Genomic DNA, 25918 nt, shown 5'->3' with positions numbered 1-25918 from the left:
TTTTATAGATGTAATACTCTTAACTTTGTATATTCATCATTCTACTATTTGTACACAACTAAGTATATTGATATTGCATTTTTGTCATTTTCTATTTCAAATTTTTGGTTCACTATTAGGAAGTATGAAAGCAAGTGCTCACAATAAGTTGTAACATGACACCTTGAGTATGGATCAGAAGGAATTATTTGTACAAGAAGCGATGTTTATAGTTATGGCATTCTACTAATGAAGACTTTCACAATAAAGAAACCAACAAATGACATTTTTACTGGAGAAATGAGCTTAAAGCATTGGGTAGAGTGATTACCCACTTCGACAATGGACATCATTGATGCCAGTTTATTAGAAAACAAAAGATCAGATTATTCTGCCATGGAGGAGTTGATGTCTTCAGTTGTGAGATTGGCTTTGGAATATTGTGCGGAATTAACTGAACAAAGAGTAAATATGAAAGATGTGTCGGCCATACTCAACAAGATCAAGTTAACGTCATTACGAGACATAGAAGGATGCTAACGTGATTGGTGAGTGTCAAGTTTGTTTACATGCATCTCTTTCATGATTGTCCATTTCTTAATGATAAAACAACTGAAAAGGAGACATGTATTAAGCCGTAGCTTTGTTATTATACCAACCCTCTTTTGTTCTAAATATTCTTCACCATGTCTCAATTATTTCAATAACTATATAGATAGATATATAATATATTAGCCACGTCATACTCTCTAGAAAAGTAAAAGAAGTAATCATTGGCCATTGGCAGTAAAGTACTTACAACTTCTAGGCTTCTCTTAATAACAAAATTATATATTATTTTCTTGATTCCACATAGCAAGCTAGCTGCACATATGTTTATCTTTATATTTTCAGTTATAATGAAATTAGCAGATGTTCCTTAGCACTGTGGATTGCTGAAGCAAATAGTCACTAATTTATTACAACAAAAATTTTGCATGAGGGAGAAAATATTTTGTGACCATTACTGAGTATCAAGATAATATGGATCATAAAGATACTGGGCAGACGTAGAAGAAGTTCCCATCCATGTTGCACATAACGAACGATTATGGCTCTCAGCTCCAATTGAGTCCATCGATTCATGCTGGATCTGATCGAACTGCTTTCTTAAAGCTTTAAACTTGAAATCATCTCCATATACGCTTGGATCCATAATAGCTTCATTAACAGCTGTTTGGCCTTCGAGCATGCTTACTACTGCAGACATTGTGGGTCTAAGAGTTGGAGATGGATTTGTACATAGTAAAGCTACTTTGTTCATTCTAATTGCCTCCTCCTTGTTGAACTCGAAGTCTAACTTTGGATCCACTAGCTCCAATAGATTACCCTTTTGTTTCAGAACAAGAGCCTGAAATATGCACACATGAAATGATGGAAATTATATCTTAGCAAATCAATAGACGAGAATTATGACGTAGCCAATCATACACAACATATTGTTTCAATCTTGTTTAGTTGGTTTTGAACCAATAGATCATCATCAAGATGACCAGTTTTGGTGCAAGACATGACAACTGATAAATCTTACCCAATCAAGAAGACAAACATAACTTTCATTTGGTCGAAATTTCATGTTGCTCTTCCCTGCAACAATTTCCAACGAAACAACTCCAAAACTATAGATATCTGCTTTATATGTTAAATAACCCCATAATGCATATTCTGGTGCCATGTATCCTCTGCGTGAAAAGAGATTGCATTATTATGATTAAGATTTCAAAGGTAGTTACGAAATCACATGGTTTTTTTTTTCTATTTAAAATGCAATTATGCAAACAGTAAGACAGTGAGAATAGAGTGGAATATTCATTATATGAGAGAGGCAACTTTGTTTTTGGTGGAATGCTAATAACTATCAGGCAAGTGGTCGGGGGCTGTGGCCCCGAGGGGAGGGGAGATTGGTAGAGGGATACCATGGATTTTGTTAGATTTCTAGAATTTCTTGTCCCCTTAAACTATAATAACACAACATAGGAAATCAGATATGATAATAGAACATTTGAACACGAGCTTTTATTATTCAGTCATTCAAGTATACTGAGTCAACGTTTTAGGGTAGGATTCATGTTAATGGTTAAATAGACAACTCTCTCTCTCTCTCAAAAGAACCATAGAAGATAGCTTGAACATGTTTTATGTCAAGACTTCTCGCAATCAATCATGAACACGGATTGATAATTCCTATAGCTATAAATTTCTCTGCAAGCAAGCTTGTGTTGCAAATATAGACAACTAACACATTAAAGTCTCAACCAAATATAAAGTCCTAGATTTTCTATGGCACTTTTCATATATAATAAGAACATCTCTAATATGCAGAACCTTTAAATGTATGGAGATCGGCATTTGTTCCTGATTCTCTCCTAGTTAATCACTTGGGTGGTAAAAATAGGAATGCCATAATAGAACAAAAATATGGTGCAAATTGAAGGATAGAAGAAAAGATATAGCTTACATGGTTCCAGCAACTCGAGTGCTGATATGGGTGTTTTCCTCTTCATCGAGCTTGGCCAAACCAAAGTCAGAAATCTTTGGGTTAAGTTTCGAATCCAATAGCACATTTGAAATTTTAATGTCTCTGTAAACAATTCTCAGTGTTGATTCCTCATGCAAGAAAGCTAGGCCTCTTGCAATGCCAACGCATATTTTTTGCCTTGTAGGCTAGTCCAATTTTAATTGGTATTGCTCTGGACCTGCATTTTTTTTTTTTTTGTAGAAAGTTGAATGGGGGAGTTCATGATCAACTTGGTTCTTAACATAAAGCCATCTGCAGTGTTAGGTTCCTATCCTTATTTGACAGAAAATACTAAATAAAAACATTAAGCATACCAAACAAAGGACGAGCCAGACTATTGTTTTCCATGTATTCATATACCAAGAACAGTTGATTTCCTTCAACACAAGCTCCATACAATCTAACAACATTCGGGTGTTGTAAACTAGATATCATGCCTATCTCATTCTCAAATTCTAGATTTCCTTGACTTGATTTTGAAGAAAGTTTCTTAACTGCAATTATGGTACCATCTAATAATATACCCTGCATTTCAGAAGAAAAAAATATGCATATTTAAGTATGCACTTGAGAATATAATGAGATATGTCTTTAGCTATGTATCATGGATGGGTAAGGAATTTTTATAAGAAATTTTTTATAAAAAACCTAAATGCATAAAGAATTACGTTTTCGAATACCTTGTATACAAATCCAAAACCACCTTCCCCAATCATGTTTGAAGCATTAAAGTTGTTAGTGGCAGTTTTGATTTGCCTGTAAGTGAAAAAGCCTGTTTGCAGATCAAATCCTCTCAAGTCTGCAAAATGAATGAAAAAGGTGAGGCTAGTGATAAAATTGTATCTCATAAATGAGCAAATACATTGAAAGTGTGTTTAAATTCTACAACCTGTTCAATACAAAGTGACAGTTCCAGACTTTCAAGATCATGTCATCATCTACCATGAACCATTGAAACAGTGACATTGTTGATAGAGCAAACTTTTTGATTGGGGTAAGAGAACTCATTTTCTGAGGTAATCTGATTTACAGTGAATCCTGGCTGCCTTGGGTAAGGTAGATCAACAATCTCACTTTTTAACATAGAAATAACAATAGATACGGTTGGTCTATCTTTAGCGAATTCTTGTACACACAACAGCCCAACTTGTATGCACCTAAAGATTTCATTTTCAAAGCCAGATCTTGGTATTTTGGGGTCTACTAATGCTGCCAAGTTGTTCATGTTCCACATTTTCCATACCTGGAAAGATGAAAATTTGATTGGAGAAGATTCATTGTCTTGTATAAATCTTTACTTTGAATGCTTGATTAGTATCGATTTCAAGTTGGGAAAGAGGCAATTGAGCATCTAAAAAATGAGGCAATGAGATAAGGGAGACTTACAAGTCCTACAAGGCTCACGGTCCCTTCGTCATGATAAAAATGAGTGTTTTTCCTTCCGCTTACTATCTCTAGCAATAACACTCCAAAGCTGAAGACATCCGATTTTTCTGAAAATCGCCCCTCCATTGCATATTCAGGAGACATGTAGCCACTTCAACATTTGAATACATCCAAACATTATTATCCATAATATTAGCATTAGTATCTGATTGAATTCAACAAATAAAAGGTACTTACTATGTTCCGACAATTCTTTTAGTATTGGCTTGGTCTTCATTGCCCCCGAAAATCTTGGCCATTCCAAAGTCTGATATTTTTGGATTTAGCTCTTCATCCAACAATATGTTACTTGCTTTTAGATCCCTATGAATAATTTTTAATCTTGAATCCCTATGAAGGTAGAGTAGACCACGACCAACTCCTTCAATAATGTTGAAACGTTTTTTCCAATCTAGCAATTCTTGCTTGATTGGATCTGATGAATTTAGTTCAAACAGATCAGAAAAACAAAATGAAGTTGAATTTCATAATAGTAATGAAGGTAATATTTGTAAAGATAGTCATAATAAAGTATGTGTATAGAAGCTAAAATTTCACAACCGTACGTAGAGATCATTATTCGTCTTATGATGTAGATAATTGTAGATTATGATATATATTTGAAGATGCTAATGTAGGGCATTAGAATGAACTAACCAAAAAGAAATGCGTCCAAACTTTTGTTTGGCATGTATTCATAGACTAGCAACTTTTCTTCTCCTTCAACACACCCACCAAGGAGTCTAACAAGATTTCGGTGTTGGAGTTTAGAAATCACTACGACTTCATTCATAAATTCTTCTAGCCCTTGCCTTGAAGATCTTGCAAGTCGTTTTACGGCAATTTCTTGTCCATCTAGCAATTTTCCCTATAAACAAACAACAACTCATTGACTACATATTCAAATTATTAGGCAATCATCCTCTACAAGCACAAGATTACCTTGTATACGGGACCAAATCCACCTTGTCCAAGTTTGTTAGATTGGTGGAAGTTGTTCGTTGCACTTGCTAGTTCCTTAAGACTGAATATTGGTAGCTCTTGGAGTTTATCTTGGTTCATGTTGTCTACAAGATTTTCTTCACATTGAAATCCTTGGTGCGTTTCCCCTATATAGAACAATAACCTTTGCTTAGTTTTTTCCCTTACTAGTACTTTAGCCATGCAGTCATAGTGATAGAATCGAATTTAGAATATTAATTGATATGCAAAAGAGAAGAATGTGAACGATGGAGAGACAATCTAATTCTAGAGGATTGGGTTGATCATGCGCCTCGTAAAGTTGGTGAAGAGAATGTGGTGATAATATGACATTGGCCACCTTAGAAAAACAAAATCCAAAATGATTGAGATTGAAAAAAGAAAAGGAGATCGAATGAGGGAGAGAGAAACTTTAAAGACTATTATATTGTCAATGAATTACATATAAAGTATATGCCCCTATTTATAGAGAAATACAAAGAGATTAGATAAAATAAATATATAATTATGAAAATAAAATATTTTTTTTAAGATAATAATCAAATAAATATATGGTAATTGTGCATTTTACCTCTATGTGATGATATTTCATTTCTAAATATTTTGTGCCACCTGACTAGTTAGATGACATAATTAGAGTGAATGAGACCAAACACATGCAGTGCAATGCATGGCACATGGCACCGTACGTACGTACTCTACATGATCAGCTTTTGAAACCCCATGTTGTTTCATAATATTTATTATATCCTGCTCAACAATCACAATTATGCACAACTTCAAAAGCCAGAATGTAAAAGGAATTGAGATTCTTTGAATTCTCAGCCTGAATTTGAATAGTTATAGAAAATGTATAACGTGTGAGTTCAACATTCATTCGTCCTCATTGATCGGGCGGACAAATGTGTCACTTTCCACATATCCGCCCAGCATCAATATCAAAACCCGAAAAGTTTAAATGTCTCCAAAATTCAAACAAGAAATCAACAGTACCCAGAAACTCACGGTCTCTGATTGCTTGAAACAGAGACCTTTCTTTGTTTTCCTATTCAAGATTAGTTCGGTTCTAATCAAATCAAGGCAAAAAAAAAATCTATAAAAACCAACATAATGCATAGATTAGCTCCAAAAAAATAGATAAATGGCATACAAAAGATAGAAGATTAGAGCTTTGTAAAATGGAGACCGACATATAAGAAAGTAGAAGGGAATGAACTTACAAAAGAAAGAAGATTAGAGCATTGTAAAATGGAGACTGAGATATAAGGAGGAGGAAGAAGAAGAAGAAGAAGAAGAAGAAGAGACGAGAAAAAGAAAGAAAGTTACGCCAATTAGTTGAAAGAGAACAAAGAAGAAGAGGAAAAGAAGGAAGAGGAAAGGAGAAAAGAGAAAGTGGGATTAAGGAAAATTCTATATACTATACTACTATCTCATTTTTATCTTATTTATCATCATTAAATGATCATTTATTATATTTTTTTATCATTTAATGGTGATGAATATATCACATATTATTTAATATAATCAAAATAATATTAGAATGTGGTGTATAATATTAAATATATAAATATAAATATGTAGGAAATTATGGTTTTAACATGGATGGGCGGGTGTTGCATGGGTAGTTTTTTAACCAATCCGCCACTCGCCCATTTTAATTTTTTTTTTTTGAAATAAACCTCAAAAACTTCATTAATCAAACTTTAAGTAATACAACGTTTATCTTTTTCCAAGCAATTTACAATAACACTTGGAACTTCTTCAATCCAAATCTTAGCTTCTTCAAACTTCAAAGCTTCTTTTGCTAATGTATGTGCCACTATATTTCTTTCTCTATGAGCAAAATGTAAAGACCAATTTGGTCTGTTTCTGAACACTGAACGTATATCATCAACTATAAAACCAACACAGGACAGATCCTCCTCCTCACTGTTAACAGCTGAAACAATGTTCTTGGCATCTCCTTCCAACATTACCTTTTGAAAGTTCAGTTCATTACATAGCTCCAGAGCCTTCCAAAGTGCATGACATTCTGCCACTAATGGATCCTGTACGTGCTTCTTCTGATCACAGGCTGCTACCAGTGCCTCTCCCTTCTCGTCTCTAATCACAATACCCATCCCCATTCTCTTCCTCTTTAAATCTAATGATGCATTCCAGTTAACCTTCACATAATCAGCCTTTGGTACCTGCCATATGTGTCTATTCTCTTCTGCACTTACTGAGTGAACTTCCTGCCTTTGTACCCCTTTAGAATTCCTGTACCCTTCAAGCCCTTCCATAGCTGAGGTGAAGACTTTCCTAGGACAAGATAGCTTCTCTTCGAAAACATATTCATTCCTCCTGAGCCACACTCTTCTGAAAAGGATAGCCATCTCTTCTAGCTGTGTCATGTTCAATCTTGCCATCAGTTTCTCCCATAGCTTCATAAAGTCAGTCTCCTTACAACTCCATTTCTGTACTAGGCTTCTCTTATCAGTCCATATATCATTTGCTGCTTTACACTCCCAAAGGGCATGGATAACTGACTCTTCTTCTCCTTGACAGATTGGACAACTTGGCTCCTGCACTATCTTCCTTTTGAATAGGTTCTGCTTTGTGGGCAGCAAGTTACTTGCTGCTTTCCATAGAAATAACTTGACCACACCTGGAACTTCTAAATCCCATATATTCCTCCATCTTTTATCTACCATTTCTGCATCTGAACTTGAGCCTCTGCTGTTTCTCAGTCTTTCAAGCTGCAGATAATATGCACTACTGACAGTAAAAGCCCCTTTCTTCGAAGGTCCCCATATAATTTTATCCTGTGCCATACCTCTGCCCAAAGGAATATTAAGAATTATCTCTGCCTCTTCACTTGCATCTTCCCCTTGAAGGCTTAAAGGTATGGCCCACCTTTCCATTGATCAAAACCGAGAATGATACTGAACAGACACATTTCATGATAAGCTTCACCCATCTCTCATAGAAACCAAGCCTAACCATTACTGCCTCAATAAACTTCCATTCCACTCGGTCATAGGCCTTGGACATGTCCAACTTCATGGCCATACTTCCCACCCTCCCCTTCTTTCTTGTTTTCATTGAATGAAGTAATTCATAGGCTATCATAATGTTGTCACTAATCATTCTCCCAGGCAAAAAGGCACTTTGGGAGGGGGAGATGATTGTAGATAACACTCTCTTAAATCTGTTAGTGATAGCTTTTGACACAATTTTGTAAATGACATTGCAAAGGCTAATTGGTCTAAAGTCACTAACCAACAAAGGATCTTTAACTTTAGGAATCAAAGCAATATAAGTGTAATTAAGGGCAGAGTCCATAGAGTTACCATTTAAAATAGATAATGCTGCCTGGCACACTTCTTCAGCTACAATCTTCCAATGGTTTTGGAAAAAACAAGCTCCAAAACCATCTGGACCCGGGGATTTTAACGGTCCCATTTGTTTAACTGCCTCTTCCACCTCCTCTCTTGAGAAGCTCCTCGAGATCCAGTCATTCATGTCTGGAGTAACCTTTGCTTCAATACCTCCAATGCAGTCTTCTATCACCTCTTCACTGGGATTGCTAGTCTGAAAAAGGTCCATAAAATACCTCCTGAAAGTTTGCTCAATTTCTTCATGACCAATAACTCTTCTGTTGTTTTCATTCATCACCTCTCTAATTAGATTCCTTTTTTTCCTTTGATTGGCACAAGCATGGAAATACTTAGTATTTCTATCTCCAAGCATGTACCAATTAGCCTTTGCCCTCTGTCGCCACCTCAGATCCTCTTTTTCCAGCAGCAGGTTCATCTCCTCCTTCACTCTCCTTATCACTAATGCATTATCACTATTTTCATCCTCTTGAAGTCTCTGTAATAGCCTTGTCTTTTCCTCAATATCCTTTTGTCCTCCTATACTTAGCTTCCTGCTCCACTTCTGAAAAACTTCTTTACTATTTTCCAGTAGCTTAATCACTTTGTTTGAGGGATTCCTCCCCACTTCTTCCTTCCTCCATGCTGTCTTTAACACTTGTTCACAGTCATCTTCTAAGGCCCAGCTTGCCTCGTACTTGAATGCTCTCCTCTTAACCCCTTTTTCTGCATTATGCTTCATTAAGTGAGCTAGCAAAGGTTTATGATCAGAAGAACTAGCCACCAGAACTTCAACCCGTGACTCCTTATACACCTCTCTCCACTCAGTGTTTGCCACAACCCTATCTAGCCTTTCCTTGGTAAATGATTCATCACCATGCAAATTACTCCAAGTAAATCTGTCTCCCTTCCAACCCAAGTCATAAAGGTTTCCATCAATTAGAGCCTCCCTAAACAATGCCATCTGTCCCTCAGGTCTCACTCTTCCCCCTTCCTTTTCACCATTAACAAGTATTTCATTGAAATCTCCCAACACACACCAGCCCACCTGCATTTGTGGTTTAAAAGATTTTAACAATTCCCATGATTCCTTGCTTTTTGCCGTTTCAGGTTGACCATTGTAACAAGTTAGCAGCCAACGTTTCTCAACACCTTCATCCCAGATCCAGGCATTAATGTGCCTTTGGGAATAATTCAATATCTCTAAGTCCACATTTGCCTTCCAAAACAAAGCCAAACCCCCCCCCTTTTCCCACTAGATCCACCATAATACATCCCTCACAATCTAACCTCTTTTTTAGAAACTCAATCCTTTTTCTTCTAATCTTAGTTTCCATAATGAAAACCAAGTTGGGTTTATTTTTCTCTGCCATCATGCAGAGCTCTCGAACTGTCCGAGGATTCCCCAATCCTCGACAGTTCCAGCTTAATATCTTCATAATGCTTGGCGGGGCTGAAACTCAGCCTCCGCCACTTCCACCATACTGTCTTTACCCTCCCCACCACTGCTCCATCTCCCTTTTTTCCTATTTATCCCTCTTTCCTTTTCTTCTATCACACATTCCTCATTTCTTTTTTTATTAACAATGGTTGTTCCACCACTGTCCTTCTTCCCTTTTTTCCTAGCTCTCCTTTTCCATGTTCCTTTTTGTATGCCCTGCTCACTTTCCTTCCAACCTTTAGTCTGAACTGCCTCCTCCACAGGCCTTGGCTCTCTCGCCCCAATTTCAATACTCATGTCCCCCACTTGAAAACCTACCTCATCTCTCAGCTCCACCTCATACAATTCTATCAAGCCCCTCTCTCCAATGTTTTGTCCTGACCTATCCTTCATATACAACTCCTCAGAAGTAGTAGTATAAACACCCTCCTCTTCTCCCCCCTTATTAAAACTTCCTGAAAAAACCTCATTACTCTCTTCCTCTCTGATCAGTTTTCTTTCCTCACCTCTCTCTCCCTCACTACCCCCGTTTTCATCATTATATTCTCTCTTATCCTCACCAGAAGACTGCTTAGGATCTTCCTTTCTCCACTTCTTAAACCCCTCTTCCTTACTAAAAGTATTACTCGCATTACTAACCTTTTTGAACTGTGAAGCCCTCATCCACACACCATATTGCTCCTCCTTACTTTCTGACTCCTCCGGTACACTGCAGCTTCCATTTGTCCCGTGAGCTATGCATCCGCAGGAAAAACAGATGCGAGGCATTTTCTCATAGCTGAACGGAACCCAGACACTCTCTCCCTTTATCTTCAGAGTACGACCTCTTGCCAAAGGCTGTGACAAATCCACAAATATACGAACCCTCAAATAGCTTCCCCAACCACAACCATCATCTTGAACATCAACTTTCTCGACCTTACCAACTGTACTCCCAATCTGTGTTCCTCTTTCTTTGGTCATGCATGATAAAGGCAAGTTGTGCATTCTAATCCAGAAGCTTTCATAATCAAAGTTTATGCGATGAAGTGGAATGTGACCCTCAAACTCCCTCAATACTAACAGATTGTTATCGAAGAGCCAAGGCCTTCCTGCCCAGACTCTTTGTTTATCCTCTTGGTTTTCGAAGACCAAGACGAACGTATTCAAACTAACCTCCATGAACTTAGCTGCCTTACTGATTCTCCATATCTTCGCCATTGTTGCTTCCAGTGCCTCCCTGCTTATGGTTCTAGACGAAACCATTTTACCCACTAGACTTCTTTGCTCCTTGTATGTCAAGACCTCGGGAACATTGTCTTCTATAACAATATCAGCAACTTCTTCTTCTCGTAGCCTCAGTTTCTTCCATTTCTCTTCCAAAACCTCCATTGCTCGCCTCCTTCCTTCTCAGAGACCACCTTCCGAGCACCTGAGGTTCCTCCCTACGACTTCCTTCTTCACAGATACCCTCGCCGTCACCTACACCACCGTACCAACACACCTTCAGCCCCCGTACGTATCTTCTGTACCACCTCACTCCACCCTGTTCCACTACTTCTGTTATAACCATTTCCACGTCCCACTCACTTCGCTCCACCCTTTTCCTGAGAGAGAAAAGGAGGAGAATTTCCACTCCCCTGTAGAATAATTTCTTTATTCTGTTCCACCCAATCGTCTGCCTTCCTTCGCCCATTTTAATGAATATGATGAATATATCCACTCGGAGTAACAGGCAGATTTTTTGCACATTACCCTTACGGGCAGGTGGATTTGGCCCGGCAGGCTGGGGAATGGAGCCCCAGTACCCGTCCCTAGTGATGAGACAAAATATTCTAGTGGGCAAGATTGTAATACAGTGGCTTGGTAAAGTTTGACATTAGGTCGATCGGTGATATGTGATAGAGGTATTGGGAAGAATTCTAATTATAACTTCGAATGTCTTTTTGTAGTATAAAGGCATACGTGGATAGCACTTAGGTCATAACATACTCTACCTCTCGGAGGTATTTAAAAATTGTTTTCATCCCATCTCATCTCATCTTATCCCAAACATAATTCAAAAGAAACACTTTCAAATTAATTATTACAACTTTTTCAAATTAATCATTATAACTTTATTAAAATTTCAAACAGAAAGCAAAAAAATAATTCAATATTTTCAAATTCCAAAAAAAAAATATATATATATATATTAAAATATTAATTTTTTCTCTCTCATCTCCCAAAACTTAATAAATACTTAATTCAAATAATCTCACTATTACTCACAAATCATCTTAATACTATTCACAAAATTCTTATTTCATCACGTTCTCCAATCATCCTCTTAGCTGTCCTGTGCCTTATTTATTTTCACAACTCTTCCCAACTCATCTCGTCTTATCTCATCTAATCACTACAATTTTCTCAATTAAATTCACACATAAAATAAAATAAACAATTCAATTTTTTCAAATCCAAAACAAAAATAATGTTAAAAAAATATATTTTACTACTATTTTATTTGACTTTTAACTTTAATTTCAACTCATCTCATCTACGAAATCAAACGAGGCGTTAACTATTATAAATTAATGGTGGTAGCTGACTCCAATTCATGAGAACTATTATTCATTATATCCTTTACTTATTGTCAAATTATATGATATCATAGGAGGATGAGAGGATGATAATTATTAGAATTGTGAATAATATTTTATACTCAAATTTATGAAGAAAACTACATACATACATATATATATATATATATATATATAATATTCTAGCTGCTCAACCTAGCAATCGTATAGCTGCTTTGCATGGTGTGTACTACGAATTGATGAGCACTTTTCATGTGAGGAAAAATGCTCCATAACAAAACCTAGGAATTGCAAAATCGCTGTACAAGTACGTCTCAAGTCAATTCATGCATATTTACGTTATTAGTTGAAGAAGAAAACTAATTAAGAAAAAACCTATCTAATTTCTATCTAACACGCACGTATTGACTATTGATTACCTTTTTCCCTTGATATCCTGCTTCCTATGCAGCCTTTCCACCAAAGAATGCCTAAAATGAGTAATAGCGCCAACACTAAAGCTCCAGTCACAATGAATATTGTGGTTTTGACATTATCAGGGGGATTATCTGCAGAATTGAACAAATAGGCCAGCTGATGATCCACTCTATCAACTGTGAATTTATTTATTAATCTTTAGTTTTGTCATCAATCTAATTATAAGAAGTGTACGAGGAGCAAGTTGGACAGTAAAATTAAGATTGTCGTCATGAGATATATATATATATATATATATATATATATATATTACACCCTTGGGAATTATTACCATTAATTTCTATAGAGATAGCCGATATGAGAAGGCCATATGTTCCTCTTGTTGGGGCAGCTGTTGTCCCTTTGCCAGCCCAATGAAAGCGGATATGTAAGATTTTGTTACTCACGACTGCTTCAACTTTCTGAACTAAAGGTTTGTCAACCCCTCCTGCAGTATTTTCGATATCAAAATCCTTTAACTCCAGTTTTCCCTGTAAAAATTATTTCAACTTGATAAATCTGGGACGTTATATACATGTATGTATGTGTGTGTATTGATTTAAATTTCTTACCTGGATATAAACATCAAATAACCGTCTTCCAAGACTGGAAAAAGATCTGTTTCCTGTTATTATTATCTCTGCAAAGTGTAGCGTGACGGTATATTTTCCATTTGCCAAGCAACGTGCATAATACGTGAGAGAAAGAGGAGAGAGGCGTGCACTTGTGTACAATTCAGGGCTGTTCATTCGGAGTTCTGACGCATTATTTGCTATGTATGCATTCGAGCTGCTGTTATCATCCCAGAAATTTCCAGTGGAACTGAATCCCCAATTCTCTCTGGTGCGATGAAAGTTTGCCGCACCTGATGCATCAAGATCTGCTTCGTATGTAATGTTTCCAATACTGACTTCGTTTCCACCGCAATTTATATGCACTGAATTCCAGTCTACACATAAACAACATCCTTTTAATTTAGGAATTAGGGATATATAGAACCAAACATCATAGATTCACCGTTAAATATATACACGGTCTTAGAGGGTGTACAAGCTGCATGCAAATCTCACTTATTTTGTGGTCTCACTGTAAATTGATTTGCACCAAACTTGCACAGGACAGACTGGGAATCAAAAAATGATTTGTGCAAGTTCATGCAAATCTTGTACAACTTTTTTAATAAAAAGAGGAATTAGATTCTACTCTTTTTTTGTGGGACTCGCTAACTTTTTATAATGGTGCTTATATCCACCATTAGGCTTGCACATCTTTAGACCTGGCATTACTCTAAAAAGGAAAGCTTGGCGATTAATGGATTATTAAAATCTGATTTAAGGTATGGTTACCTTTCGAACAAGGAAGGTTCTTCGGGCACTCGCCAACTGATCTATATTTGGGTTAAACAGTACAAGAAAGGAGCGTGCATGAGCTCATGAAATAGTATCAATGGAAACGGTAAAAAGTTGGCAAAATCAAAGTAAAAGGAAATCAAGATGGTTATTAATGTAATTAAGTTCACAAGTTTAGAAGCTTACGAGTCCTGTCCAGAGAAGCTTTCAAATAAATTTCTGATGAAACAAGAAACTAGTCAGCTTAATTAGAAAACCTAGAAATCTTTAAAGATAAGTACAGAGTATGCAGTACTAGTCACTTAGGCTGAAATTTAGATTAAAAATGGCGAAGTTTTTCTCACAGTGTGTCTCGACAAGATGGTGGCATAGAACTCTCTAAGAAGTTATTGTAAGAAAGATCTAGATCACTGCAAATGGATGTACGTAGTTATTAATGTTAATAACTCTTCATACATTCAAAAATTAAGGAAGAAAGGAAAAAAATTAATAAAGTTACAGAAATTTGAAGTAGAATTTAAGATGAATTTTATGTACTGGTCAGGATTTCTTCGTTTGATCCAGTCCGGAACTGTCCCGTTGAGTAAGTTGCTTGTCAGAAACCTGTTCACATAGCAAGATAATCTTACGTACTCTGGTTAATTAAAGACAACCAATCAATCAGCATCGAAACCTAACACTAAACTTTCAGGCCAGTTACCAATAATTCAATTTTCCTTTGAAAATTTCATTATGATCAATTCAGGCTCGGACCAACAAACATTATCGAGATTTATAATCACCAACAACGGAAGAAAATTCAGAGGGAAAATACTTTTTGATGAAAATAAACATAAAATGGGATACACAAACAGGGTGGAATACTTATAATATGGGTACAACAACCAAAATAATTCCCTAATATGTATAGTCCTACATAGGTTTCTACAGACTCACAGCTACAGGAATTAAAAGCCTCTATGCCTCCTGCTCCCATGAATTAATATACATGATTTTATATTTCTTTCAACTGCATCCTCGAACAGATAGATGGAAGCTATGCTATAGTTATAGATAGATAAGGTTCTGTTTGGTTATAGTGAAATCTCGTCTTGCATCTTTTCTGACGAGGCATGGAACAAAAAAGCCAAATCATGTCACCTATCTTTGTCCCTTTGTATGTTTAATTCGACCTAGTAGTACTTGTTCATTATTTATTAAAACTTCTCCGAAAGCTAGATTTAGGGTTTTGAATCAGCACATACAGGCGCTGCAACTTTGCACTATCATCAAACTCTGGAACATTTCCTTCCAATCTATTGAAGCTCAGATCTCTGCAGGGATATAATGATAAAGTTGTCATTGTACAAAAGATCAGTAAAATTTCGTAGAGATTAATGCGGTTTAAAGATAGAATCATGGACAAAATATATATATATATATATATATATATATATACAGGAAAATGTTTTTCACTCGATTAGAATTATGTACTGGAAAAGAACGAAAGACTAGATATGTGAAAAATGTCAATGTAGCAGTGGAGATTTATACGGACCAAAACATGTTCTATAAATAATTAGTTAATGGATTTTTCTTTCCAATCATGAAGACAATATTGCCTTAAAAAATGCAAGTTGTTCATAGATATCTCCTGGCAGATGCATGCGGCAATGGGCCTCAGGAGGGGTAGATCATGGCTGCTGTGCATACAATGACAATGGGAAGAGATTGACAACTACAGATAGGAGCTGAGCAAAAAACAAATACATGAGTAACAAATACATAGCTGCAGCTTTCTAAAAGATCAAACTATTAAAAAACAAAAGATAAATACTAATGATCCGAATAAAGACACTATCCAGGTAGGGAGAAAATATAACTTCAAGTACAGTTAACGAGGAAAGGAAAAAAGATGGAGAAGTACTATTTCTGGAATTAATATAAAGCTAGAAAGGCATGCACAAGTGGGTTGCCGATCAAATCGTAAGAGTGAATTAAAAAGTAAAGCCTCGAATTTGTCTACTGTCCTCGTGCTATTTTCAGATCGATGTACATGACCTCGTTATAACGTTTCAGAGATCTCAAATCCAGTAAAGAACGAGAAAAATCTTTAATATTGATCCTAATAAGAAGAAGAAAAAAATGTACAACCATAAAAAGTCTAATTAGTACATGAGTAACACTCATACGGTCATGGGTTATGCGAGCCGCACTCATTTTGAAAATGATTAGAGTCTATTATTAAAAAATTAATTTTTTAATATAAATTTCATATTTACTCACTTTTTAAAAATGAGTATCTGATATTTGCGCACTCTATACCTACAAATATCATTTTTCTTATATATATTACCTACAAATGAGTGCGTACTTATGCACACATTCCACTTTGGTTTTTCATTCATTAGAAATAGAAATGAGACAAAAAAAATAAAGACGGAAGAGCTACAGAGTTTGGAGTTGTGGCATTAATTCTGATATGTATGTTGGAATTTGTCCCGAGAGATTGCAGCTCCTTAACATCCTGCAACGTTGAAGAACATCATCTACGCATAAATGCTATAACTTTGTATTGCTACAGTTCTTAAAATTTTATGGTATAAGATGACTTACAATCTATTCATGTTTGTCATGCTTGTTAAGTTCGGAAATATAGAACCCTCACCAACTAAGTCACTAATTCTTCTGCACAAAATTGCATCATTCACGACTGTTATTGTCTTAACCAATAAATCTTATTGATATCATGCATATAGATTTTACAGCTGAAGAATTCTTAGACTATAGAACTTACAGCTCAGTTAAATTACTCAAGACAGAAATGCTTGGAGGAATAGGCCCCGCGAGACCACTAGCTTGGATCTCTCTATAATTTATAAGAGCATAATTCCCTTTTGTTAGATTTCATTAAAATATTCTTCTAAAATACATGATTTAAATGATATGATTTGGAAAAAGAAAATACATACAATTTCTGAAGCTTTTTCCAACTATTGAAAAAATCAGGTATTCTTCCCGTGAAGTTGTTATTGCTAATCCTACTGCATTTGGTCAAGGCAGAAACAAGATTAATGGGTAACATAGAAACATGAAAAATTAGTATCAATATACAAATGGCTGCACTCACAGTTGAGTTAAGTTTGTGAGACAAGTTAGATTGACTGGCAACTCTCCAGTGAGGAAGTTAGAATTGAGAATACTGCAGCCACCAAATGGGAAGTTCAAACCAGCTCAAGTTAGTGTTATTTGAAATTTTTTAATACATAAATCATCGAACAAGAGGGTAGGTGAAATTACTGACAGAGTCTCCAAGTTAACCAACTTTCCAATCTCAGGGGGAACAGTTCCAGAAAACCGATTGTTCTCTATGCTCCTGAAAATATATATAGTGATCTTCGTCAAATTGAAAGCCGGGAAAAAAAAAAAAAGAAAAAGAAAAAGGAAATCAGTCAATTGTGCCATTTTCCCAAATAAAAGAGCATACAAAAATCTAAGAGTGGTAATTTTTCCCAGGTAGCTCGGAATTCTTCCCGATAACTGGTTTACAGAAGTGGACCTGTAGCCAATTATTTTAATTCAACAAGAATGAGCATTAATTTAGTGGCTAACTACAGTAGTACTATACATATTGTGTGAATTGAGAAGTGAGTGATTAATGTAATATAATGTGTTATATTAAAACCCCAATAAAATACAGTACGTACAGACGTTCCAACTTTAGAGAAGTCCATTCGGATGGAATTGTACCAGTCAGATAGTTTCGAGACAACTCACTGAAACCAAGAGGAAAGCTTGCAATTAGATTTGAACTATAAATATTTTTATTCTTTCAGATAGTAACAAGTACTAGTACTAATGATTAATTAATTAGTTGGTTACTTTGCTTACATCATCGTTATGTGAGGCAGATTCACAAGGGATGTTGGAAGCACACCAGAAAGATCCTGCCCTTTAAGAAATCTGAATGACGTACAAGGATAGTTAAAGGCAAAGTATTAATGTAATCTGTTTACTCATAATTTTTTCAGGATGTTTCGGATAATATTCTCCTAGAATATAAGGAAAAACCTTGAGGCATGCTGCATTAATGTTCAACAACATTGTTTTTTATAAGCGTACGGACTCAACAAAATAGCTAGCTAGGCAATTGCAAGATGCCAAGATGAAAGAAGAAACAGTTCTATTGTGCTCTAACTTATAACTAATAGCATTTGCATGCAGCTCATGATCTGTAGACTCTATAGAATCATAGATAACAAATTGAATACCAGGTGCCACAACGGAAATATCAATGATCAATTAAGGAACTATTCTGATCAAATTAAGAAACTTTATGAGATCATATATCAGATATTCCAGGGTGCAGGTTCTTTATTGGACTTTGAAAGTCATTTTTCAATAACTCACAATCTTTGAAAAGATCGATTCAGACGGCACAGGTCATTTCGAATAGTTGTAATGAACCTGCGACATCATAATCCATTGTTTAATCCATTGTATGAATTGTATATTAAGGGAGGTGATGCCATTTGTTTCGAAGATCATTAGCAATTTTTTTATTCCAAAATTTAGAGACGTTTTAAGTATAATACAAGCAATTTCTACTTCTGTATTAAGAAAATTTAATTTCACTATCAAGATACAAGGGATCATCAATGAAAGATAGGTTTCGTACATTCCAACAACGTGACATACAGCACCAGGGTATGCACAATTGCATTCTACAGAATTATTGTACGATGATCTTGGGTCCAACTTCATATCAGGTGGTGTTTCCCAACTTGTGTCATTACCGCATGGGTCTACATAGAAATTCCAGCCCATCTTCCCTAGCTCTTTGGCTATTTTTTTAAGGGCTTCAACTGCAAAAATACACCAAATTCGTTATGGAAGAATGACAGAGACACATCTCTTTTATAAATTTATCTAAATTTGCTGTCAAAATATTTTTCCTTCTCATTTTGACTTTATTTTGAATGTTTTGATTACGAAAGGATTTTTCAAAAATTTCCATAAAATTTCATCCTATATTCGACATTACATCGAATCATTTGGTAAAATATCTCCAGCAGGATTGGTTTGTTTCTATTGTATTCCTCCATGATATTATGCTATTGTTGAAGAAGAATTCTTTCCGTGCTCTTATATATTATTGTAGCCAGTGCATGGTAAATACTGGTAGAGCTCTAAACTTAAAAAAGGGTCTCTCGTTGAACGTTTCCTGTCTCTTACAATCACCTCTGTCGTGGTCGCAACAAACTGCAGATCGATCGGAGAGAAAGAATATGTTTGGATGAGAGAAGCTAGGTTTAAGCATGTATGTGTTGATATATACATACATACATACATATATATATATATATATATATATGTATAACACTAGACTCTTCCCCGCCTTAGCACGAACATTGGGCATGTCAAGAAGCCCAGCAGTACCAGCACAAAATTATCTGAGTAGAGCTAGCTAGCTGATGTACCAGCCTTATACACTAACAATGGCATTAGCAAGCTTACCCATGCAGGACCTCCCCAATGATGATCATGGAGTCCCAACTACATGCATGAGATTACCTTCTTGCAAACACCTTCCGAGTAATTGGTTGTGTTTATGTTTTGCTTCCGAGAGCATGGACGGAGGTTCATGTTTCTTGGTTACCGTTTTGGCATCAAAGGATATTATAAGATCATGTTTGGACTAGATGCCCAAGTGTTTCTTTTTGGCGTGAATTGTTAGAATACGGCTCCTCCCATTAGTATTTAAAAGCCTTGACCCACTAATAAGTAAGGCTGATTTACGGTGGCTGATTTTTTAATGAGGTATATCGCTCCACTTAATGGAATGAACGACAAAGAGGTAATAAGAATGCAATTTGACATGATATTAGAGCCCCAGGCCGATTCTGGGACTCCTACGATCCTGCACTTCTAGTCTTCGTTTTTTATCCGTCCCCTCTGAATATGGCAGACGCTGCCGGCGTTATCACCAACTACAACGAAACCCCACCAAACACATATTCCACCACCTTCACCAAAACAATGACTAAGGCTTTATCCAAAGCCCAGATCTCGGCCCCGACCACCAAACACTCTACCGCCCCTATCGGTATCAAGTTGGATGGCTCCAACTATGCCCTTTGGTCCTAGGTTGTCGAGATGTACATCTCCGGCAAAGACAAACTGGGCTACATCAGTGGCGATTTCCCTCCACCTACTCTGACGAAACCAACCTTTCGAAAATGGCGCACAGACAATGCCATCGTCAAAGGATGGTTGATCAATTCTATGGAATTGACCCTCATTGGCAATTTCATCTGATTCCCCACTGAAAAATCAGTTTGGGATGCCATTGCTACAACATATTTTGATAGCAGCGACACCTCTCAAGTCTACCAACTTCGACGACGTGTCCTGCCTGCCTGCAGTAGGTCAAGAGTCCTCTTGAGAAATTTTACACCGAACTACAAGGCCTTTGGCCTGAAATTGACTTCCACCGATTGAATCCAATGACGTGCGCCACCAATATCCACCACTACAATAATCTTGTCCAAGAGGATTGCGTGTACACCTTCTTGGACGGGCTTGGTGATCACCTCAACAATTTCCGCGGTGACGTGCTCTAGATGTAACCCTACGCTCATGTTCATAGGGAGGCACTTAGACAAGCGGTCATGGCCACCAGCAACCCAGGCCATGTCTCCGGGTAGTTCTGGCCACCAAAAGTCTGAACTGGTTCTAGTCGCGTCCTCCTCTATTGGGTCCTCTCTACATCCTGGAAACCCTGCTGCTATCTCTAAGTCTTGAGCGGTCTGATGGGTCGGCGTGCTCTCATTGCATGTCTTCAAAACACATACGTGAGAATTGCTTCAAACTGCATGGGTACCCCGACTGGTGGCACAATCTTCAGGCCCAAAAAAATGTGATGTTGCCAGCACCGATGGAAGCACAGGTAAGGCAGCTATGGTGGCTGCCAAACCATAGCTGACCTTGATACTACTAGCTGTGTCTTCCCACGCCCTCCCTCCGATTTACGTAACTTTGGTTCCGCACTTGTTACCTCTTCCCTGGACAGTGATCGTGGTTCCTGGCTACTCAACTCCAGGGCTACAAATCACATAACATTTGATGCCATCGATTTTACCCAGACTTCTCCACCACGAAGATCCAGCGTTGCAAACGCTAATGGGTCCTCTCTCCGATCACAGGCGTGGGCTCTGTGACTCTCTTTCCTTCCCTCACATTATCTCATACATTACTTGTGCCGTCACTTTCACATAAATTACTTTCTGTCAATCAATTTACTACAAATTAAATTGTGTTTTGCTTATTTATCCTTCATTTTGTCTTCTTCAGGATATTCTCACTAAGGAGAGAATTGGGCATGATACTAAGAGGGGGGGATTATACTACATAGAAGATTTTAGGGTGGAGCCTGCTCATCACGTACAGGGAGATAACAGGGAATGATAGCTTTGGTTCTGGCATCACCGTTTGGGGCATCCTTCCTTGGGTTACTTGAAACACTTATTTCGTGATCTTTGTTCCCATGTAGTACGTTTTGACTTTAAATATGATACGTGCATTTTAGCCAAAAGTCACCGTACTTCTTACTCGTTGAGCATGAATAAAAGTACTATTCCATTTGCTTTAGTTCATTTTGATGTGTGGGGTCCTTCCTCTATTTCTACTAGCTCTAGTGTTCGTTGGTTTGTTATCTTTGTTGATGACTGTACTCGCATGACTTGGCTTTACCAAATAAAAAATAAAGACGAAATGTTAGAGGTGTTCCACTCGTTCCATGCTATAAACAGACTCAATTTTCAGCCAAGCTACGGGTTCTCCATGCCAATAATGATGGTGAATATGTCAATCAGCACTTCTGTGCCTATTTTGAACAACATGGCCTTATTCATGAGACCACATGCCCACAGACCCCTCAGCAAAATGGCGTAGCTGAGCAAAAGATTATATTCTTGAAACTTCATGTGCTTTACTCCATGGTGCCTACATTCCTAACCAGTACTGGCATGATGCAGTTGCTACCGCAGTGCATTTACTCAACCGGATGCCCTCTAAAGTCTTGAATTTTAAGACTCCATTCCAGGTTCTAGCATCTCATGTTTCTCTACCCACAGTCCTAATATTTCCCATTTGGCTTTGTAGTTTATGTGCAACTCCATAAGAACCAACACATTAAGCTTGATCCTTGTGCCCTCATATGTCTTTTCTTAGGCAATGCCATACACCAAAAAGGATATAGTTGCTATGATTTCTCTACCCAACATACCTATGTGAGTATGGATGTCACCTTTCTAGAAGGTGAACCTGGTCCCCCCCCCAATTTCGATATCTGTAGACACATCTCCTGAGAATATTCCTGAGGTAAGCATTTCTGACACACCTTCAAATATAAATGACATGGATCCTCCTGGTGGATACACATTATCTTTCAGGCACAATCGTGGCAAGCCACCAAATAAGTACTCTCCGGATATCAAGAAGCGGAGATCGAAATATCTAATTGCCAACTTTGTGTCTACTAGACGACTATCCAGACCTCTCAAGGATTTTTACATGTACTTTCCTCAAGTCCTATCCCAATTGGTGTTCAGGAAGCTCTATCTGATTCACAATGGACTCAAGCGATGGAGGAAAAAATGGAGGCATTACTGAAGAATGACACATGAACTCTAGTTCCATTACTTAAAGGTAAGAAGCTAGTAGGTTGTAGATGGGTGTTCTCCATCAAACATAAAGCAGATGAGTCAACTGAGCGGTACAAAGAGAGTCTGGTGGCAAAAGGCTATACTCAGACATATGGGGTGGGCTATCAAGAAACTTTTTCACCTATTGCTAAACTAAATAATGTTAGAATACTAGTATGATCTCTTGCTACTAACCTCAACTGGACGTTACATCAATTTGACTTAAAGAATGTCTTCCTTCACGGCAATGTTGAAGAGGAAGTCTACATGGACATTCCTCCAGGTTACACAACATCCTCAAACACGAAGGTTGTATGCAAGTTGCAGCGAGCTTTATATGGACTAAAACAATCACCCCGAACGTGGTTTGGGCGATTCAATTTGGCAATGAAGAGGTACGGCTTCCGGTAAAGCCACTTAGACCATACCCTATTCTTGAAGCATAAACTGGGCAAGGGAACTGCTTTGATAGTCTATGTAGATGACATGATTATCACAGGAGATGATAAGGAATAAATATCCAAACTTCAGACACAGCTAGCAAGTGAGTTCGAGATGAAGGATTTAGGTGGACTCAAATATTTTCTCAGAATTGAAGTTGCCAGGTCAAGACAAGGTATTTTTCTTTCCAAAAAAAAATACCATGTGTTGGACTTGTTGACTGAGGTGGAAATATTGGAGTGTAAACCGGTAGACACCCCAATTATTCAAAACCACAAGCTTGGAGAGTATCCAGACCAAGTGCCAACAGATAAAGGAAGGTACAAAGGTTAGTTGGAAAACTTATCTATCTTTCTCATATTCACCCAGATATTGCATATGTTGTGAGCGTTATTAGTCAGTTCTTGCACAATCCTAGTGAAGACCATATGGACACAGTGACCTGAACACTTCGATACTTGAAGTCCTCACCTGGAAAATGACTTATGTTCTTCATGCACACCCATCTAAAAGTAGATGTGTGTACAACTGTGGAGGTGAAGAGTAACAAGGTACAAGTAACTGGCTATACAGATGCAGATTGGGTAGGGAGAATTTCAGACAGAAAATCCACTTCTGGCTACTTCATGTTTGTCGGTAGGAATCTTATTACATGGAGAAGCAAGAAACAAAAAGTAGTGGCACTATCAAGTGTAGAGGCTAAATTCCGAGGAATTGCAAAGGGACTCTGCGAACTTCTCTAGATCAAAAAACTACTCATCGAAATTGGCTTTGCTCCTACCTCCGAGATTGATCTCTTTTGTGACAACAAAGCCGCAATTGTCATCTCTCACGACCTAGTCCAACACGATCGTACCAAATGTGTAGAAGTAGATCGACATTTCATCAAAGAGAATCTAGGAGCAAAAATAATTCAATTTCCATTTGTGAAGTCTGAAGACCAACTAGCAGACATACTCGCAAAGGCCGTATCAAGCAAAGATTTTCACAACTCACTTAACAAGTTGTGCATCAGAGACTTGTATGCATCAACTTGGGGGGGAGTGTTGGCGTGAATTGTTAGAATACAGCTCCTCCCATTAGTCAATATTTGCTAGCTATGTAATTAGTCTTAGTTGTTGGCTCCTCCTATTAGTCAATATTAGCTAGCTATGTAATTAGTCTTAGTCAATATTTAATAGCCTTGACCCACGAATTAGTAAGGCTGATTTTATAATGAGCTATATTGCTCTATATAATTGAATGAAACCCCATAAAGGGGTAATAAGAATGCAATTTGAAATTTCTCATTTCTCGAGATGACGTACTGTTTCATCAACACAGATATATAGCAATATCTAAACTTTTCCAGTAACACAGAGAAGCAGGATTCACCTAATTTGTCAGTAAAAAAATTGATCTAAACTTGCTTGAAACTTAAAGAGGATTTTCATCTCTCAAAAACATTTTCATCCTATCATTGAATGGAATCCGTAGAATTAATTGTTCATCATGTGTTAATTAACAGCTGAAATTATTACTTTTTTTTTTTCTGCACATTAGATCATCAAAACATGAAGAGAATGAAAAGAAAAACAAAGAAAAGTTTTGTGGTTAGAAATGTCTAGCTAGATAGTGAAAATTATAATAATTTAGGTTTGCAGAGTTTTACTCCATTTTCAATCTAATTAAACGAGTTCGAAACCTTGAAGATAATGTTTCTACTCCAAAGTCCAAACACATTTCTATTTAATGGCCACTCCACCACTTTCGGATCCACCGACAAAAGGTAGGAATAAATTAATAAAATAAATTTGTAGCCCAGTCATAATATTCGCAGCACTGTTCATGAACTGCAGCGCTAAGACCTTCAGAACCTCAGTATTGACAATTGAATATATTAATGGGTGATCATGCTTAATCGAGAGGTCCTCCACGCATCGGTTCTCGTCGGTTTCTTATTTTCGGTATAATTGTAGTTTCATCAAATAGTACTGCATGGGGTTTATAATTAATTAGAGTCCAATAATTCGTAATCATGTGTTATGAACCCTTATATATATATATATATATATATATATATATATTGATTAAGGGCATGCATGCAGAGGCGGAGCTAAAAAATCTAAATTGGGATGCAAACTTATAAAGTTATGCCCCGATAATCCTTCTGATCTCTCATATATATAGAAAGCCCTCAATTTATAAGCTGTCAATAACTTTATCAAACAGCTCAGAAAATCGATAATTTTCAAAGCAAAATAATCAGTTATAATCCAGGCATGAAGTGTTACCTTCATCATCAGGAAGCTTTTGTGCCTTGACATTGATTACTCCCAAGCAAAGAAGCCATATGAGCGTTTTAAGAGTGAAGATGATCGTCGGCACTCTCTGAGTTTGTAGAACCATTTTTTTCCCTCTACCCACTTCTTGTTCATGTGCCTCGACGTGGTCTATATTACATTATATATATCTTGTCACACAAACGTATATATCACCTTAGAATGATTAAGCTGGTAGGCCCCTCCAAGTCTAAGAGTAATATTAATTAGGTAATTTCAAAATATAGATAAATGGTATATATTTTATATATATATAGAAAATCCTCAAACATGCTAGCTACTTGGATGCATCATGTGGTAGAGGTACTTGGGGAGACGATGTGGTACTTCGTAGACTATTTCTCTCTTTATCTTAAATCAAGCAAAA

The 25918-nt window shown here is 37.0% G+C and overlaps 1 protein-coding gene and 1 pseudogene across 1 annotated transcript; both read right to left on the bottom strand.

Annotated features, from left to right (window-relative positions):
• Positions 1 to 765: 765 nt before the first annotated feature.
• On the bottom strand, positions 766 to 3384 carry LOC109001462 (annotated as a pseudogene).
• A 70-nt stretch (positions 3385 to 3454) lies between these two features.
• Positions 3455 to 25627, bottom strand: LOC109001461 (probable leucine-rich repeat receptor-like serine/threonine-protein kinase At3g14840). The gene is made up of 24 exons (XM_035689741.1): positions 25504 to 25627; positions 18763 to 18949; positions 17976 to 18047; positions 17792 to 17860; positions 17572 to 17643; positions 17389 to 17460; positions 17215 to 17286; positions 17057 to 17128; positions 16882 to 16953; positions 16701 to 16772; positions 16537 to 16611; positions 15350 to 15418; positions 14643 to 14708; positions 14450 to 14515; positions 14292 to 14324; positions 14103 to 14143; positions 13329 to 13705; positions 13049 to 13247; positions 12720 to 12848; positions 4904 to 5070; positions 4619 to 4829; positions 4160 to 4397; positions 3923 to 4073; positions 3455 to 3779 (listed from the first exon to the last, which is right to left on the bottom strand). Exons 1-24 carry the CDS (start codon positions 25616 to 25618, stop codon positions 3471 to 3473), a joined length of 3006 nt encoding a protein of 1001 aa, XP_035545634.1. The 5' UTR covers positions 25619 to 25627; the 3' UTR covers positions 3455 to 3470.
• Positions 25628 to 25918: the final 291 nt, after the last annotated feature.

This window comes from Juglans regia, chromosome 4 (assembly GCF_001411555.2).
Source record: "Juglans regia cultivar Chandler chromosome 4, Walnut 2.0, whole genome shotgun sequence".
NCBI lineage: Eukaryota > Viridiplantae > Streptophyta > Magnoliopsida > Fagales > Juglandaceae > Juglans > Juglans regia.
This window is presented reverse-complemented; position numbering and strand designations above follow the sequence as displayed.